At 58.7% G+C, this 17,364-nt stretch overlaps 1 protein-coding gene and 1 pseudogene across 1 annotated transcript; one reads left to right on the forward strand and one right to left on the reverse strand.

Annotated features, from left to right (window-relative positions):
* Nucleotides 1-2,656: 2,656 nt before the first annotated feature.
* SHD (Src homology 2 domain containing transforming protein D) lies at nt 2,657-8,790 on the forward strand. The gene is made up of 6 exons (XM_041760580.1): nt 2,657-3,771; nt 4,818-4,923; nt 5,004-5,192; nt 6,061-6,184; nt 7,305-7,424; nt 8,460-8,790. The coding sequence occupies exons 1-6, from the start codon at nt 3,475-3,477 to the stop codon at nt 8,644-8,646; spliced, it is 1,023 nt and encodes a 340-aa protein (XP_041616514.1). The 5' UTR covers nt 2,657-3,474; the 3' UTR covers nt 8,647-8,790.
* Nucleotides 8,791-13,869: 5,079 nt separating this feature from the next.
* LOC121494649 lies at nt 13,870-14,586 on the reverse strand (annotated as a pseudogene).
* Nucleotides 14,587-17,364: the final 2,778 nt, after the last annotated feature.

Consider the following 17,364-nt stretch of genomic DNA (forward strand, 5'->3'; position numbering starts at 1 on the left):
CTCCACCATGAGCCTCCTTTCTTATCCTGGTGCCTTGGCTCCCATCCTCCCCTCCATCCTGCTCCATGAGACAGGGTGAGGGGACGGAGAACACAAGCACAGCCCCCCTCCTCCAGGGACCCCATCTGGCTCCCTCTTAAGGTCCCACCCACCTAAAGCATATATCGAGCACCTACTGTGTGCCATGCAATAGAACACCATTTGGCCACAAGGGGAAGGAGGCACTCACACCCTGGCGGAAGGACCTTGAAAACACGGTGAGAACCAGTGAGAGCCAGACACAAAAAGCCACATAGCATGTGATTCCATTTACATGAAATGTGCCAGAACAGGCTCATCCACGGAGACCAAGCCGATTAGAGGTGGCGGGGGCAGGAGAAGTGGGGAGAACGAGAGTACCAGCAGCGGTGGCGCTTCTTCTTTGGGGGTGGGGGGGGGTGATGAAAATGTTCTGGAATGAGTGGCGATGGGTGCATGATCTTGTGAACGTTCTCAAACGGAAATGCACACTTCAAGGGGGCAAATGGTAGAGTATGTGAATTGTTTCTCAAATTATAAAAGGGGGGGGTGCTTCAGAGGATGTCCCGAACCCCTGAGCCGAGGGTAGCTGTTTCCCTGCCATCTCAGCGGTGATGGGTCACGCCACCCCAGGTCGGGAGGGGCCCGGTCCAGGAGATGCCCCCTGACACTGCCTCCCAGGCCACGGGTGCTGGGGCAAAGGGGAACCCGCAGCCCAGGACCCCCAGACCGCCCCAGCGGCTCGCCTCATCCCTGCAGTGACCCCCTCCAAGGCCCATCTGAACGCAGAAAGCCCCGGAGTTCACGCGGCTCCTCAAGGGCGCGCGGCAAGGTCACGGCCCCCGCCCTGGCCGCCTCCTCCCCTGCAGGGCCTCGGGGCTCCTCTCCTCGCGCGGGGCGGGGGCGGCCCCGGGAGCCGCGGCTCAAAAGCGCAGGAAAGTCAAACGCCCGTTTGATTCCGCCGCGGGGCCTCCAATTGCCATTCCGGACGCGCCGTAACTAGGAGGCCCCTCTCCAGTGTTCATACCTCGGACGGCTCGTGTTTATCCGACAGGGAGAGGGCTCGGATTTGATGAGATCTGTCAACAGCCCATCCCCGCGCCGGGAATTGCCTGGCGGCTGACAGAAAACAGGACAATTACCCGCCGTGCTCCCCGAGGTCCCCGGGGACCCCGCCGCGCGCCGAGCGGGGTGCGGGGGGCGAGGCCCTGGGCGCGCTGCGGAGGAGGATCGGGTTCAACAGGTTCACGTGGGCGACCCGCCAAAGCAGGGGAGGGGACGCGCCGAGGGCCCTGCCGCCGCCAGCGCCTCCGCCCGGCCGGCCGGCGGCCTCGGTTTCGTCGCCTGGAAAATGGGGCGAGCAGTGGGGGCGGAGAAACGCTGACGCCACGGGGACCCCGCAGTGGGTGCCCAGTGCCACCCCAGCCGGGCCACATCGGGGCGCGCGCGCAGGCCGACACGGGCTGCGGGCTGGCTCTGAGCAGGTCCTCCCTCTGCCTGTGCCTCAGTTTCTCCGTGGGGAAAAATATAACTCACTCCCTTCTGGCGCTGCCCCCCTTGAGCTCCCTGGGGGTTCCCTGTTAGAACCCCTGTGGGAAAGCGGGAAAGCAAGGCACAGGCGCCCTGCTCTTCCCAAGGGGCATCTTCCCAACAGTGCCAGCTCTGACTTCTAACTGCTCCTCCCTCCCCTCGGAGCCACAGGCACCAGCCCGCCCTGGGGGCCATGGGTGGGGGGTGCGCGGCACCCGGGGAAGGGAAGGGAACCCCGAGTCCCATGACCACCCCTCTCTCTTACTTCCCCAATATTAAGGGGCGCTGAACAAGCCCCCTTAGGCCGAAAGAAAGGAAAACCCGGTTTGCCCTGGAATGGGCCCGCTCACCTCGCGGCTTCCCTTACCCCAACCTCCCAGCGGCCTCGCCCCCAGACAGCTGCTCTGCCGGGGAGACCCCTCTCATCTCTGTCCCCCTCCCTGCCTCCGCCCCCAGGAGCCACAAAGGGACAGATGCTGAGGACACGCGCCAGGCACAGATACCATCTCCCTGGCCGCGGCCAGCTGCCCCAGCCCCCTCCCCCCGGCTGCAATTAGTCCCCCGGGAGGGAGGGGTGCAGAGGAGAGTCCTCTTGGGGAGGGGGCGCCAGACGCACACACCCCCTTTCCGTTGCCTCCCGGCCTCCTTCAGCTGCATCAATATCAATTTGAGCCGGTGACCTCTAGAACAATCTGCTGGGCAGTTGCGCCGCCAGATACCGGTTCAATCTCAGCCCTCCACAGTGGTCGCCCCCGCCCCCCCCGCTGGTCAGTCCACCCCCTCTCGCGGGCACATCCAGACCCCCCACTTCCCCAGTTGCCCCCGCGCCTCCCTCTCGCGCCGCCCCCGCCCCTGCGCCCCCCGCCCTCCCGGGCAGGGGCAGCCCGTGGCTTCCCACCTCCCGCTCCTGCTCGCTCGTGCGGCCGCGGTCCTCCGGGTCGGGTCCAGCTGCCGCGGCCGCGGCCCGCGACGCCCGCCCCGCACCCCCTCCCGCGGCGGGCAGCGGCTCCCCTCCCTTCCCAGAACAGCTGAAGGTCTCAGTCACCTCCGAGGGGGGCGCAGGGGGAGCGGAGGGGCGGGGGAAGCCGCGGCGGGGGAGGCGGGGAAGCCTTGACGTCGCCGCCCGGGACGCGGCCGGGGGCCGCTAGGGGCTGGGGCGTCCGCCCGCGCGCCCCCTCCCCAAAGTCCCACCTCCCGGCCGCGGCGGGGAAAGTCTCTCCGAAAGCGTGAAGGGGGATTGGAGGAGGTTTTATTTCCCTTTGTGCGGGAGGCCGGGGCCGGATCGAGGCGGCCGGGCCGGGGGCTGCGGGACCCGGGCTCCCCCGGAGCGGAGACGAGCGCAACAAAGGATGCGCCGCGCGGGGGTCACCGTCCCCGCCGCCCAACTTTGCGCGCGGCGCCCGCGCCCCGGGGGAGCCCGCCCGCTGCGCTGAGAACGCAGGCGTCCGGGCTGAGCCCGGGCTGGGGGCCCCCCCGCCCCCCCTCCCTCCGGGCCGCAGAAGGGAATCCCGGAGCCCCCCGGAGGCGGCGGGCGGCCGAGCCGCGCGCGGGGACGGCGCTTCCCGCGGAAACTCCGCGCGCTTCCTTGGATGCCCCGCGCCCGGCCCGACCCCCCGGCGCTCGGCGTTCAGGGCCCCGCGGGGCGCCCCCTCCCCGCGCCGCCCTTGCGGAGCCGGGCTAAGGCGGACTTTGGCTCCCTTCCTCCCCTCCCTCCTTCTGTCTCCCTCTTTTCTCCTCTTTCCACCGCCTTCTGAGCCCAGCCCGGGGACACACCTGATCTTCCCCCTCCCGTTCCTTCCTCCTCCCTCTCCTCCTCTCCACCTCCTCCTCCTCCCTGGGGACTCTGCGGAGAAGAAAGGGGGGTTGGCAAGGGGGCATGTGGGTGCCCCCCCGACAGTGGCCAGCTTTGGCGTGACACACGCACAGATGGCCAAGTGGCTACGGGACTACCTGAGCTTTGGCGGCCGGAGGCCCCCTCCGCAGCCGCCCACCCCCGACTACACGGAGAGCGACATTCTGAGGGCCTACCGGGAGCAGAAGGATCTGGACTTCGAGGACCCCTACGAGGACTCAGACAGCCGCCTGGAGCAGGACCCTGCCGGGCCCGGGGACTGCAAGGGCCCCGGAGACGCCAAGTACGACTCTCCCAAGCACCGGCTCATCAAGGTGGAGGCTGCGGACATGGCCAGAGCCAAGGTCTTGCTGGGCGGCCCCGGGGAAGAGGTGCGTGGCTCCCGCCCAAGCTTGGGCGGCCCCAGGACGCTGGGCGGGGAGGGCCAGGCTGGGCTCCCGGGATTTGGGGAGCTTGTTTTATGGGGCAGGCCAGGGCACCCCCAGAGACGCCCCTGTCCTCCACCTGCTAGAGGGAGCTCAGTATGTGGCCCTTCCCAGGGCGCAGCACTGGCTGTCCCACTGCCTCTCTGCCCTGCTTTGTCCTCCTGTCCCCCTGCCCTCCTGTCCTCCTGTCCCCCTGCTCCCTGCTCCTAACCCCTAGTCCCCTCTGCTCAGATCTGAGTCACTCCCCTAGTGAGCCCTGGAGCACCCTCAACCACGATGCCCCTCCTCTGTTACTACTTCCATTTCATGGAAGTGGAAACTGAGGCTCACAGAAGACAAGCAACTGGCCCAAGGTCACATGGCCCTGGCTTATTAGGACTTGACGCAGATCTGCCTCCAATGCCCATGCTTTTTTTTTTTTTCTTTTTCAATACTTTCCCTAGAGGATCAGGGAATCGTCCCCCAACCCTCCATAGAGACAGGATTTGAGGGGGGTCCCACGAGGCTGTGTGGGGCAGTGTTTAGGAGGACAGAGGAAGGAAGGAGGAGGCAGGGACCCCGGGAAGCAGACCACCTGGGATGAAGCCCTGCCTCCTACTTACCAGCTGTGTGACCCTTAGCAAGTCACTTACCCTCTCTGTGCCTTGTTTTTTCCACCTGTAGAATGGGGATAATGTGCTCACTGGGTGTTGGCATTACAAGGAAACACATGTGAAGCGCTGGCAGCTGATAGACGTTACAACTGTCTGTTTTAACAGAGGTGGGGTGTCAGGGAGGGTCAGAACCGCAGGGAGGCGGAGCCGGGGAAGCTGGCATCTGTGTGCAAATCCTGGTGGATGGGGGAGAGGACTCCCCGCCCCAGAGGAGGAAATGAGCTTTGTGGAGGGGAAGGGGTAGCCAACCCAGAGAGGTGCGCCATCCCCGGGGAGGGGGTGTCCATGGCTGGGCTTGGTTGCCCCCCAGCCCTTGCCACTCCCTTCTTCTCTCTCCAGTTGGAACTCGACACGGAGTACTCAGACCCCTTTGATGCTCAGCCTCATCCGCCACCGTCAGATGACGGCTACATGGAGCCCTATGATGCCCAGCGGGCCGTGAGCGGTGCGAGAGCAGGGCTGGGGGGAAGGGGGCGGGGGCCCCTGGTGGGTGTGGGAGCTGACCAGTGTTCTTGGTGCCCCCAGACCTGCCATGCAAGGGGGTGCAGCTGTATGACACTCCCTACGAGGAGCAGGACCAAGACCCAGGAGATGGGGCCCCTTCCGGGAGGAGACCTCGCCAGAGCCGGCTGCCTCAGGAGGACGAGCGGCCAGCAGATGAGTACGACCAGCCCTGGGAGTGGAAGAAAGACCACATCTCCAAGGCATTTGCAGGTGCCCCTCTGCCCCAGGCCTTGACCCTCCCTCCACAGGCCCTGAGTGTCCACGTCATTCCATTGTCTGCTCTGGTCATAGTCTCTGATTCAACTTACAAAATAGACCCCAATCACCTGCCGCTGTGACACTATGGTCATTTTTGTGCATTCTCGCTAAAGTGTGAATGGCTGATCATCATGCATTTCTCTTCCTAGGACAAGTTGTGTCTTCCCCTGAAGACAGAAATTCCTCTAGAGCACCTGTAGTGCAGGGATAGGCTTTGGCATCAGGGTAGACCTGGATTTGTGTCACTTACTGGGGCAAGGTGCTTTATCTTTTAGTCTTGGTGCCCTCACCCATCAAATGGGGGTCGTGACAGCACCTACAGAACAGGGGGCATGTAAACAGTGCTAGAGGTGCTGTTGGGGGTCAGGGTAGCATTTCTTAGCAGCTATCATTTAGGTGGACTTGGGGTCAAGTGCTGAGTTGGGGAAGCCTGGACAAGTCTGTGATCTCAGTTTCCTCTTCTGTAAAAAGGGTAGCAACACGGGCAGCTTTAAGAAATACAATAACGTGGGCCAGGAAGAGCTGTGCGAACCCAGCTTGGCCTCAGAAGTTGTGTGGCTGGGAGGGACCCGGAGGGCTCGGTGCCTGGCTCTGTCTACCCGTATCTTGGGGTGGGGCTGGGGGGTGGGGTCCAGCTCTAGGACTTGGCCAGACTGTGCAGAACCAGCATCCTGCTCTCCGTTCTGTCCCTCTCGGTCCCCCACGGACTGGCCCCTCCCCTCAGGACACCAGCCTCAGAGGAGTGACCACACCCCTTCTTCAGGAAGCCCTCCCAGGTGGGTTGGACTTAACCCTGCCCTCTTTGACCCTCCCCATCCAGTGCAGTTTGACAGTCCCGAGTGGGAAAGGACCCCAGGCTCTGCCAAAGAGCTTCGGAGACCCCCGTCCAGGAGCCCCCAGGCCGCAGAGCGCGTGGACCCGGCCCTGCCCCTGGAGAAACAGCCGTGAGTGGGGAAGCTGACGGTGGAATCCCTCTCCATCCCATCCCAGCTGCAGACTCCTTGGACTGGGGTGGGGGGGTGTTGGGGGAATTAACGACTCATTCATTCGCTTCATTCCCGTCTTCAACTCATCTTCATTGGGTGCCAGAGCCTGCCGAGTGTCGGACACCTAGCTAGGTACGAAGCAGAATCAAAGGGTGTCTCATTCCTCTGGCATCAGATTCTGGGTTCCAGTCTCTGCTCTGCATCTCTTGGCTGTGCAGCTTTGGGCGAGTCCCTTAACCTCTCTGAACCTAGGGCTCAAAACCCCCAAGACGGCGTCCAGCTCAAACGGACTAAAAGGGTGGATGTCCTCCGTTCACTTGGATGACGCCCATGAGCGAGCCCGAGAGTAAAGAGACAAAACTCATCCTCACCCCCAGGGGATCTTGGGATGGAAGTAGGAGGCGACAGGGTTTTGAGGGGGGAGTCCCAGCGTTGGGCTGGAGTGAGCTGCACCAGCTGGGAGGGCCTGGGTCTTCTTTCCAACCTCCCAGTTCCTCCAGGAACTCCCTAAAAGCCCACTGCGCTGGGCCTGAGGGCACAACTGACTGCTGGGGGTTGGGGACAGCGAGGCACAGGGAGAGAAGTTGTTGCTCTGTTCAATTTTTTTTTTTTTCAATACAAAACCCGCGAAGTCTGTTTGGCGCTCCTCTGTCTGTGAGACCTGGCTCGCAACTGCTAAGCTCACTGTGAGCACGCGCAATGGAAATATTCAGTAAAGGATGGTGCAGGCGGGTGGGGACGCAGGATGTGGCAAATCTGGAGAAAGCCAGATGCAAGGGATTCGCTCGAGGGGAAGTGGAAACAGGACACTGGGGACCTAGCCTTGGGGAGCCAGTGAAGGTCAAGGTCAGGTGTGTCTAGTAACCCCGAGGGAACAGCCCCAATGGGCCTGGGCTCAGCTGCCTGGCAGGGAAAACTGTCTGCCTGAAAACCAGGCTCCCCCTGAGAAACCCAGGGGGATTGTTCTCAGTTGTTTGCCTGGAGGTCACAAGTCCTGGAACCGGACCGGGCCTGCACCCCACCCCAGGGTGCATCTGCGGGGATCGCCCTTTAAGAGACATCTGCCCCCACCCCCTAGGTGGTTTCACGGCCCACTGAGTCGGGCAGATGCCGAGAACCTCCTGTCTCTCTGCAAGGCAGGCAGCTACCTCGTGCGTCTCAGCGAGACCAGTCCCCAGGACTGCTCCCTGTCCCTCAGGTGAGGCCCCAGCCCCCTGAAGGGACCAAGGTTCACCGGACTACCTGGGAGCAGAGGGTGGCTCCAGCAGCCAGTGGGTGGGGCTTCCAGGGAGGCTAGAGGCAGGATTTAAATAGGGAATGAGCACCTTGTCACTGGGGGTATGCAAGAAGGTAGAGTGGAAGCCATACCTTAGATCGAGGATGTGGGTGAGGTGGGAAACTAGGTATTTCCTTCAAACCCCCCGACCCCCCAGTCCAAAAGTTGAAGTATATCCATTTGTGTGTCTCTCGGGGCCAGAATCTCTGAGTGACCCTGTGGGCATTTGAGTTTGAGATCCTGATTCTACGAGCTTCTCTGCCTCAGATTCTAAGTGTGTCTGATTGTAACAAGCCCCCCAATTCGACAAGGCATCTGAGTGTGAGATTCGTAAAAGGACAAGATTGCAGAGGACTTTGAGAATCAGTTTAAATCCTGCCTCTGCCACTCTGCAGCTGTGTTATCTTTGCTAAATTACTCGGCCTCTCTGGGCCTTGCTTTTCCCATCTATGAAATGAGGCTACGAATAGCACCTACTTTGTGTTAATACTGCCGCGATTAAATCACACACACACACACACACACACACACACACACACACACGAAGAATTGTTGAGACTAGTGCCCTGGCAACAGGAAGCGTTTCATCCATATTAATGATGACAAGATCATTCCCAGGCTCAATGTCATTCCACTCACCAGAGAGGGAAGAAAGGAGAGGGACCCCAGACCGAGGGCTAACTCGTGGGGCGCCCAGGAAGCGTAGTGCAAGGGCTCAGAAGGTTTGGAGGAAACGTGCAGGACCTCCAGCCTGCCTTCAGAGCCGACAGGCGCGTCCCTGCCGATGTGGACCAAACCCATGGCTTGGCACCCAAGAGGCCGATTTCTGGAAATATTTGGGAATGCCAGGCCCCAGCTTCTGGGGGCCATGAGTGTGTGTGTGGAGGGGAGCTTTAGGGCCAGAGAGCCTGAGCAGGTCTGGGGTGATCAAGGCACTCTGTGACGCCTGTCCCCCAGGAGCAGCCAGGGCTTCCTGCACCTGAAGTTCGCACGGACCCGAGAGAGCCAGTTCGTGCTGGGGCAGCACAGCGGCCCCTTCGCCAGCGTGCCGGAACTGGTCCTCCACTACAGCTCCCGGCCGCTGCCCGTGCAGGGCGCCGAGCATCTGGCCCTGCTGTACCCGGTGGTCACGCAGACCCCCTGACCCCAGGACCTTCGGCCCCTGCCCTGCACCACGCGGGCCCAGATTTACTGGCCACAAACGCTGGAGGTCTTTCCAGTCCTGGACGAGGCCGGAGGGAGGGAGAGAGACTCGCTTCCCCTCTGGGCCCGGCTCTTCATCAGAGCTGCCTTCTCGGCCTTCTCTTGGGTTCTAGGTTCCAGGATTGTGTCTCCAAGCACTCCTCTGGCCTGGAAAATAAATAAGTTATTGTGTGTTTCAAGTGTCCTTTCTGGGAGGTGGGGATCCCGGCCCTGGGGAAAGAAGAGGGGAGTGACCCTTAGACCCTTGTGGTGGGGGGGCGTCCCCAGCTCCCCGGGGGAATGAGCCCCATGGGGTGAAGCCTGACTTGCTCACAGCGGGGCACCACCAGTAAGGCCTAGACCTGCCTAGGTGTAGGCAGGGAGAGAGCCAGTGAGGTCGGAGGACGCAGCTGATACCGACAGATACAAAGACGGAGAAACCGAGGGGGGAGGCTCTCAGGCCGGCCCTGCCCCCACCTGCCCCTCCCTCGCCTCGGACAGGCGGGCAGCCACGGCCTGATGCTGCTGCAGAATGACATCTGTCCCCATGGAAACAGCAGAAGTGGGGGAGGGGAGTTGAGCCCAGCTGGTGTCACTTCAAGGTGACAGTCGGGCAGGAGACCCGGGCCCGATGTCTCCCGTCAGTCACCCTCCATCTCCAAACCCACCCAAGGACGGGTGGTGCTTCCAGCTCCAGGCGCTGCGTGGGGGTCGCCTGCAATTACTTCTCTGCTAATTGGACATGAGGCTCCAAGGATGAGAGTGGGGCGCTGACCAGTCATCACAAAGCCCCCTCACCACGGCGGACCCCTTCAGCCGCCCTGGGGCTCAGGAGCCCCAAGACGGCCCCCCAGATAGCTTTAACACTCCCCCAAATCACAAAATCTGGCTTTCTTTCTTTCTTTTTTTTTTTTTTAAATCTGGCTTTCCTTTATGAGCCTTTATGGAGTGCTCTGGGGGTGAGAGAGGAATCCAGCGTCATGGTAATGAGGCGGGGGTCTTGGGCTGGGCTGTTGGACTCCCTGACTCTTGGAAATCAGTCACATTTTCATGTGGCCGTTGGTGGGAGGGGGTCTTTCCTGGGATTTCTGTTCTTCTCCCCACTTCCAGAAGCCCTCTTGACCTCTGCGGCCCAGAGGGGCGCGGTTCAGGGGAGACGACAGCAGATATGGGGTGAGCCGACCTGGGCCTGGGGCTGGGGGAAGGCTTCTGGGCCAGGCGCTCCTGGGGGCTGAGAGGTCGCGGGTGGGTGGGAGGGATGGGAGGGTGGGTGGGCGGGGGTGTTGGGAGATCGAATAGAAGCTCTGACCCTGACCCTCCTGGTTCGGCCTGGGGATGTCCAGCACCTTCCCCTCCGCACGCCACAGCCGCGCGTCTTTGGCCCCCCCGCGCCCCTGCCCCCCGGGGCCGGTAAAAGACGTGACCGTAGAGGGGATGCCCTGCAGGTGGGAGGGACGGACGACCCAGGATAAGAGCGGAGAGTCACACGAGACAGCCTGGCTCTCCCCAGCCTACCTGGGCTTCTGCAAAACATGAGCGTAGGGGCCGGACCTCTCCAGTTATTCCCGGTCCCGCCCGACCCCGCAGCCCCACCTGCCCCCCTTCCAGAAGGGGCCGGCGTCCCGGTCCAGTAGCTGCAGTTCCCGCCTCCACCACGCGGGGGCAAGATCGCCGGGGGGACCCAAGAGCCGCCCTCCCCGCCACCTGCGCGGTTACCTGAGTCCCCAGAACCAGCTCCCCCCGCCGCGCTCCGCGGCCACGGCCACGCCCCCTGCCCACGGCAGCGCCACCGGGAGTCCTGGGGAGGGGAGTGCGGGGCGGCCTGAGGGGCGGGGAGTCCCGAGGGGCGGGGCGATGGGCGTGGTCGTCCGAGGGGCGGGGCTGTCCTGGGGGCGTGGCGAGGGCGGGGCTCACCTGAGTCCCTGGAGGTCCGTTGGAGCGCAGGCCATCTGCACACAAGAAACCTGTGTCTCAGGGGTGCTCACCTTCCAGTCCGGCCTCCACCCTCCAGGGTCAGAGCCCCCCTACCCCACGTGAGACCTCAGGATTCCGCCCCTGCCATGCTGCGTGAGTCCCGGCAGGTGTCCCTCGGGGCCTGTTTCCTCTTCTGAAAAGTGAGGCAACCCATTTCTGCCTCCTCGAGTGTTGTAAAATCATGGCCAAATGGATTTTTTTCATCCTGAGCTCCACCATCCTTGTCATGAGCCCCATCACGCCCCTAAGAGTCTCCGCCATTCCCCACACAAGCCCTGTCATCCTATAAGCCCCAGCACTGACATCACGAGCTCCATCATTCCCTCCGTGAGCTCCAGGGTCCTGTGTTTTGAGCTCAACTCTGCTGTCAGGCCCATTTTTCATACAAGGGAAACTGAGTCTCAGCCTGAGTCACTTGCCCGGGGTTACACAACCAGGCAGCAACAGTGCCCCACTTTGAAGAAGGTGTTGCTCACCTCAGCTCCCCTTTCCTTCTCTGTTTCAGGGGGAAAAAAAGAAAGAGAAAGCAAGAAACAGCTTATACCGGCCTGAACTTTTGAGTCGTCTCGAATAAACAGGATAATAGACATAAAATAATCACTTAAGTTTACTGAGGACTTACCATGTTCTAGACCCTGTAATAAACTATTTAGATATAATTACTTCAAATTCACATAACCCATAGCTAAGGAAACAGGCACAGAAGGGTCGGATAACTTGCCCAAGGTCACACAGCCAGTGAACAGCAGAGTGGAGACGTGTTTCCAGGTCTGTGTAATTGATATAAACTCCAGCCAAAGGCTCCTGGTGTGACTAAGATGAGGCCCAGGGCCCCTGACCTCTTCATCTTGCATGTTTTAAAGTTGGCATTGGTCCCCGGAGGCTGCTGATCAGCTGGCGGGGAGGGGAGGGGAGAGGCAGCTGTGTGGAGCTGGATGCACGCCTGCCCGCATCCCTGCGGATGCCAACAATGCACAGCCTGGTGCCTCTGTTACCCAGATTCTGCTAATTGGTAATTGGCCCTCTCATTACTAGTAGGTGGGGGCAGTCAGGACAGCCAGAACGTATTGGCATGGAGGCCGGTGGTGGGAGGGTCCTGCCAACTGGAGAGGAGTGGGCATCTCTGCCGAGGCCCTCAGGAGCCAGCAAGAGAGCAGGAGCCCCATCTGGGCCAGCTGGAGTCTCCCAACCCGATGCAGGGTTTGGCCCAAAGTGGGAGGTCACGCAGGGTGAGGGGGGCAGTATGAGCTGGGCTTTCCAGAAAGCTGGATGTGTCCCTGGCTCGTGTGTATGGCTGGACGTGTCTTGCCCTTCTGTGGGCCTCAGAGGCTTTCTCTTCTCTAAATGGAGGCAGGTGGCTTAGCTGATCTCGGAAATGCCTTCCAGCCTTGAGAGTCTATGGCTTTCAGTGTGGATTCTTGAATTCTAGAGTTATCAGTCCTGAAAAATTCTAAAAGGCTATTTAAAATATCTCAGATACTAAAAATAAATAAATAAATAAAATGTTTCAGATACTGCGATTCTAACGTTCTTGAATCATCTATTCCCTCGTGTCAGTATTTCTCAACCTTTTTTCAATATTATCCCCCTAAAGAGATTTTTAAAGTCTTACTTTGTGCTCCCATGACACTTTAGAACCACAGAGTGTAAATCTCTTTATGTACTATCCATACATCTATGCTTTATACGTAAGAAAGTAGAATTTTCATTGGTCCCCAAGAACCAATTCCTGCCCCCATAGGAGCATATTCCCCACTGAGAACGCTGTAATCCTAAGAGCCTAGAATGTTCTGTCCCTAGGATTCTAGAACTGCAAGATTCTATTTTGTGGCTGGAGATTTTAGAATTGCCTGAGGCGCAACAAAAATGTGTACAGATGTTGACCAAAGGCAGGTTGTAAATTGTTCACCGCAGCCTTATTTGAGATTCCCAACAACTGGACGCTGCCCAAGTGCCCATCCGCAGGAAACTGGATTGATGGGTGGCAGTGGGTCCACTGCAAAGAGAAAGGACGATCCACTGCTGGGTGGCCAGGATGGACGCATCCTCTGGTTGAGTGGAAGGTTCAGTGTTGAATGAGAGAAGCCAGACACAAGAGAGGATGCTCTCTGACTCCCCTGAGGTAGCGCACAAAGCAGCGCAAAATACGTCTGTGCAGCTTGTCGTCGGGATCCTGCGTGTATGCCTGGGTGGGGGGAAAGGGGCCTAGGAGGCGGGAAATACGGTTTCTTTAGCTGGGTGGTGGTTCAGGGGTGAGCTCAGGCTGTGAAAATCCAGTGCTGTGGTCTGAATGTGTGTCCCCCACAATCCCTGTGTCGAGTCCTAACCCCTGGAGGTGATGGAACGAGGAGGTTGGACCTCAGAAGGTGATGAGGTCCAGAGGGTGAAGGCCCACGAAGGGGATGAGCGTTGTTTCTTTTTTTAAGATTGATTGATTGGTTGGTTTATTATTCATGAGAGACACAGAGGGAGAGAGAGAGGTAGAGACACAGGCAGAGGGAGCTGCAGGGAGCTGCAGGGAGCTGCAGGGAGCCCGACAGAGCCCTGCCTCTTCTTCCATGTGAGGAAAGGGATCGGCACCAACATTGAACACAACCATGCTGCTGCCCTGATCTTGGATTTACAGCCTCCAGACTGATGAAAAAAAAGTTTCTGCTGTCTATAAACCACCTGGGGTGCAGTAACTTGTTAGAGCAGCCCAGACGGATCTAGATATCCATTAAGCTGGCCACGTACAATATACGCTTTTTTCCCTGTATGTATACTTTAATAACACATTTTTAAAAAATGTTCTGGGATTCTTTTCCATCAAAACTCCAGAATTACATGTATTCAGGAGTCTTTATGATTGCGATATTCTGGAACAGTGCTCAGCAAACTACTGCCTATGGATCCAATTAGGCCCACTGCCTGTTTTTTTAAAATTAAAAAAAATTTTTTTACACTTACAGTATTCTTAAGAGTTTATTATAAACTAGTTTCACAGGCTTCGAGGAAGTAAAAGGACTCTGTACAGCCTGATAGGAAACAGGCAGGGAGCTGAGGAGGGCCAAGATGAGTCAAGGGCCTTGGTGGGTGCATTCCCGGGGGAGCGGGCCCTGAAAGGGAAACCAGACAATCCTGTGAGACCCCGAGAACAATGGCATAACAAACAGGTCTGTGATAATCGGGCCCATGCCTCTGTCTCTGTGGAGCTTCCATAACTCTGTGGTCAAGGGTCAAAGGAGACCTCACATGCGGGGGGGGGGGGGGGGGGGGGGCACATCCCAGGTGGAGGGAGCGGGGCGGGGGGGTTTGCCCATCGGAGTTCCGCAACCAGGAGGGATCCCCATCGGAGGGCCCATGGGAGGCCTTATGCCAGGTGGTGGGCCCATCATGCCTGGAGGCGGTATCCCCCAGCCTATCAGTGGAGGAGGACCCCCACGGCGGGGTGGGTACTTGTTCGGGGCCCCTGCAATGCTGGTGGTGGCAGCAGCTGCAGCAGCAGCCACAGTGCCTCTTCCCTGTGGGATCATCACCTGCTGGGACGGCCCACCAACCCCTGGGACTGGCCCTGCAAGTCCTGCAGGAGCCTGGGGCATTGGAACACCAGCTGAAATTCCTCTGCCAGCAGCCCTGCTGATCCCTGGACCCCCCGGCAGCTCCAGCAAGTGGCACTTGGGCAATGCCAGTAACTTTGGGAGGAGGTCCCTCTACCGTCATTGAGACCAGGTTCTCCTGCCGATGCAGCACCAGACCGAGGACTCGCTTCTCTTCTCCTTCTGCTTGTTTTGAGTTCTTTGGCTTCATCTTCCTGAACTCATCACAGTCACAGAGGATCAAGTTCATATGCTTGTCAGAAGCCTTGAAGGTGCCAGTGAAGGTCCACCGTCTTGTAGGATGACCTCATCCTATAGTCGATGTGTTGCAGCATCAGCATCTTGCTGCTCTTGCCCGCAGTCGTGTGGCGGTTCTGATGGCTCTGAGTCCCGCCGGATTGCCCTCAGCAGAGGCCTAGATGCCCGCCACTCTTAAGTAAAGTTTTATTGGAAACCGGCGCCAGCCATCCGTGCCCGTCCAGCCTAGGGCGGCTTCGCTACAGCAGCGGAGTGGAGTGGTTGCAGCGGAGAGCGGCTGGTCCACGAAGCAGAAAACATTTACTCTGTGGCCCTCTACAGAACGTTTGCTGAGTCCTGGTCTAGAATTATAAGTTCCGGCATATCTTTGATTCTGTGATTCTAGATTCTGATGTTCTTGAGTTTGCAGGGTTTCTAAGAATCTAATTTGAAGAATTTAGAGTTTATGTTTCTAGGAGTTTGAGATTTTAAATCTTTTTTTTTTTTTTAAGATTTTATTTATTTATTCATGATAGTCACACAGAGAGAGACAGAGAGGGAGAGACACAGGCAGAGGGAGAAGCAGGCTCCATGCACTGGGAGCCCGATGTGGGACTTGATCCCGGGTCTCCAGGATCGTGCCCTGGGCCAAAGGCAGGCGCCAAACCGCTGCGCCACCCAGGGATCCCTGAGATTTTAAATCTTAAGACCATCTGAGTTGCAAAAGCCATACCTTTGCTCCCATACCTTTCTCCACCAGAAGCTGCATGCCATTGGCCTCAGCCACCTCCAACTCAGAAATCTCCACGGCCACCCGGCATGTGTAGTCCCCACTGTCACTGAGGCTCATGTGGTTCAGCCGCAGGGTGAGATTGCCACGCAGCTTCCAGGAAGGCTGCTTCCGGGGCCCACAGACCCCCAGGCGGAGACTGCGATTGATGACGTGTGGCTCACACAAGAAAACACCATCCTTGGCCCCACCCAACAGAGATGCTTGGGACTGTATCACTTGGCAGGCCAAGGTCACCTGGCTGCCCTGAGTCACCTGCAGCCACGTGGGCTCCTGCTGCACTCTCAGGCCTTTGGCTCCTTGCAGGACTGGGGGATAAGAAGTAAGGCGTGTGTGTATGTGTGTGTGTGTGTGTGTGTGTGTGTGTGTGTGTGAATCCCCTAGTGAGTCTACAGCGCTAAGTCTATGTGATCTTTGCAAGGTCACGGCTCACTGAGGCTCAAAGTCTTCATCTGTGAACTGGGTTTAACTTTCTTTTGGCACTTGTGAGATTTCAAGGACTCTGTGACAATTCCAGTTCTCAGCACACAAATATTGCCTTGCTTGTGCCAGGCCTGGTGTTCTGAACACCAGGGACACAGACACAGGGGTGATGAAGACAGACAGAAAGTCCTGCCCCTGCCCACCCACCCCCAGAGCTGACATTCTGGGAGGAGAGACACACAGAAAGTCAGTAAAGTGAGAATCCTGATGGAGGATGAGGATGAGGTGAGAGAGAATGGAGGGTGGTCAGGGAAGGCTTCTCAGAGGAGGTGATATTTGAATGGGGATCTGAATGGTAAGAAGTAGCCAGTCGTGGGAAGAAAGGAAAATATGGAGGAAGAGCACTCCAGGCAGAGGGAGTAGCCCACGCAAAGGCCCTGGGGCACAACCACGGCTGGTGTGTTGGAGAAAGAGCAAGGAGGCCCTTGTGGCTGGAGCAGAGTGAGTGAGGGGGAGAGAAGGAGGAGGGGAATTGGACAGAGGACGGCTTACACATGCTTTGCAGACCACAGGGTGGGGTGGGGGCGGGGGTGGGGAAGGGGAACAGTTTGCTTTTTAATCTAAGTAATGGTCCAATTTAATTTGTTTAAATTTATTTTATTTATTCCAGAGAGAAAGAGCATGCCAGCAGGGGGAGGCGCAGAGGAAGAGAGAATTCCAAGCAGACCCCTCGCTAAGCGGGGAGCCCCTACCCAGGGCTCCATCTCACGGTCTCATGACCTATGAGATCATGACCTGAGCTGAAATCAAGAGTCGGACGCTCGACCAACTGAGCCACCCAGGCGCTCCACACCCCCATTTAAGTTTTAAAAAGATGACCCTGACTGCGGCGGTAAGAATGGACTGTGGGGTCAGGGGGTCCAGGTGGCTGGGAGTAGCAGGACCTGGATCCTGGAAAAAAGAGGTCAGAATCTGAATATATTTTGAACATTGCCCCCAGAAGAGCTGCGTGGACTTACACAGAGAGATGGAAAGAGGGTTTTAGCCTCAGGGACCCTGTGAATGGCAGTGGCTTTTCGGCCAAGACGGAGGACCCTGATGGAGAAGCAGGGCTGGAGTAGGAGAGTTTGCTTTGGGTCATGAGAAGTCTGAGGTCAGAGCCCCCAGAGGGGTGCATTTGGATCAAGTTCCTGGGCTTTGAGGTGTCATTGCCATTGATGCTAGAGAGATGAGATCCAGGGAGGAGTGTTCTGGGCAGAGGGAACAGCAGGTGCAAGGGCCTGGGGGTGGTATCAACTTTGGTGTGCTGGGAAAGAGAGAGAGAGGAAGGAAGGAAGGAAGGAAGGAAGGAAGGAAGGAAGGAAGGAGGAAGAAGGAGGGAAGGAAGGAGGGAGGGAGGAAGGAAGGAATAAAGAAAGAAAAGCTGGCAGGCTGGACAAGGGGGAGAAAGCGAATGTGGCAGAGGGTGGAGATGAGAGAGGCCAGCGTGGCCAGCTCACACCAGTTGGGTGTGTAGGTCGTGGTGTGAGATTCACCCTAGGGACCCACTCTGAGGATCCTGCTAGAACTTTTCAACCCTTGTGAGGTTCTGAGTACCAGAGAGAAACAGGCCCTAGCTAGCAGAGCAGAGAGAGGTTTCCAGGGGCTCCAAGCCCGGGGCAGGCTGCTGGGGTGATGG

This window comes from Vulpes lagopus, chromosome 7 (assembly GCF_018345385.1).
Source record: "Vulpes lagopus strain Blue_001 chromosome 7, ASM1834538v1, whole genome shotgun sequence".
Taxonomy (NCBI): Eukaryota; Metazoa; Chordata; class Mammalia; order Carnivora; family Canidae; genus Vulpes; species Vulpes lagopus.

Excerpts from the sequence above, each read along its gene's own strand:
- SHD (XM_041760580.1), top strand. The coding sequence starts at position 3,475 with ATGGCCAAGTGGCTACGGGACTACCTGAGCTTTGGCGGCCGGAGGCCC. Across the intron at positions 3,772-4,817 it reads TGGGCGGCCCCGGGGAAGAG|TTGGAACTCGACACGGAGTA; the intron begins GTGCGTGGCTCC and ends TTCTCTCTCCAG. Across the intron at positions 5,193-6,060 it reads CATCTCCAAGGCATTTGCAG|TGCAGTTTGACAGTCCCGAG; the intron begins GTGCCCCTCTGC and ends CTCCCCATCCAG.